Consider the following 1,318-nt stretch of genomic DNA (forward strand, 5'->3'; position numbering starts at 1 on the left):
TTGTTTTTCTCTAACTGCAAGGTAAGAGCTGGAGACTGTACCTGCTAGGTGTATTCACTGCGCAGGCTCTGCTGAGCCACCTGGATTCTTTTCTGGCGAGTCCCTTTCAGGGCTGCCACTTCCTGGAGAAGAAAGACTAGGTGCAGATGGGGGAGCTAAGAAATGGGGGAGCTAAGAACAGTGTGGACAGAGCCTCTGGAACAGGGCAGTAAATGCTGAAGACTGCACCCAGCCAGGAAGGGAGATTTTGTAGAAAATCCGTTACTGGAGTGTATGCTGTGTTAAAGGGACAGCCTGCGATCAAGTTTCTGCCAGTTCACCTAGAGGGAAAACAAGTCTGTTCATGACTCCAGGAAACATACACCTGCACGCAAACCTTTACATCTGCTCCTAACAGCTTTCATCTCCTCCGACCAATGCAAGGAGCTCTCTTGGTGTTTTGATGGGTTAGCTGCACTTTTTCGAGCTATGTCTGTGAACTCCTAGGTGCAGTCCTGGCATACTGTAGGCGTCATCTCCACCCTGCCTGCCATTACCATGGCATTCGCCCATGCCAGACTGGGGCGCTGTTCTTCCTGTTTCTGGCTGGCAGTGGCCTTTGACATTTTTGGGCTGGTGGTCCTTCTCACTGGGGTTTTTGCCAATGTCTTCTTTTACGACTTCCTCATCTATGTGGGAGCCATTGTCATCTTTCTGAGTCTGATCTGGTGGGTCTTCTGGTACACCGGGAACATCGAGGTGCCCCCTGAAGAGCTGCAGGACAATGAGGGGCTCAGCACAAAAGAGGCTGGTGGAGTGCTGGGGCTGGTGAGGAGGCTTTCCAGAAGGATCTCCTGCAGCTTGCAAAACACAAATAGCTCTTTGGGTTATGATGGCTTTGCAGGCACCTCAAGGAAAAGGTCAGCAGCTCTTTCCATGGCATCAGCATCCCAGCTGAAAACAGTATCCGCTTCTCTAGAGAAGGAGCAAAGGGGTGAAAGCCCTCTTCAAGTTACCCTTACCTCCACAATCTAAATCCATGAGCATCTGTGCCATAACAGGTAGGAAGCGTACATTTTATATCAAGGCTTACTTAACTATGGATATATGTTTAGTACTTTAAAATCTAGATCAGGGCTGCCCAAGTCCGATCCTCGAGATCTACTGGCAGACCAGGTTTTCAGGATATCCACAATGAACATGCATGAGAGAGATTTGCATACCAAGAAGGCAGTGTAGGCAAATCTCTCTCTCTCATACATATTCATTGTGGATATCCTGAAAACCTGGCCTGCCAGTAGATCTCGAGGACTGGACTTGGGCAGCCCTGGTCTAGATG

The 1,318-nt window shown here is 49.3% G+C and overlaps 1 protein-coding gene across 1 annotated transcript; it reads left to right on the forward strand.

The window, feature by feature from the left end:
• Nucleotides 1–537: 537 nt before the first annotated feature.
• On the forward strand, nt 538–1,014 carry LOC117354857 (transmembrane protein 238-like). Its single transcript, XM_033932824.1, has one exon. It carries the CDS (start codon nt 538–540, stop codon nt 1,012–1,014), a length of 477 nt encoding a protein of 158 aa, XP_033788715.1.
• Nucleotides 1,015–1,318: the final 304 nt, after the last annotated feature.

This window comes from Geotrypetes seraphini, chromosome 2, assembly GCF_902459505.1.
Source record: "Geotrypetes seraphini chromosome 2, aGeoSer1.1, whole genome shotgun sequence".
Classification (NCBI taxonomy): domain Eukaryota; kingdom Metazoa; phylum Chordata; class Amphibia; order Gymnophiona; family Dermophiidae; genus Geotrypetes; species Geotrypetes seraphini.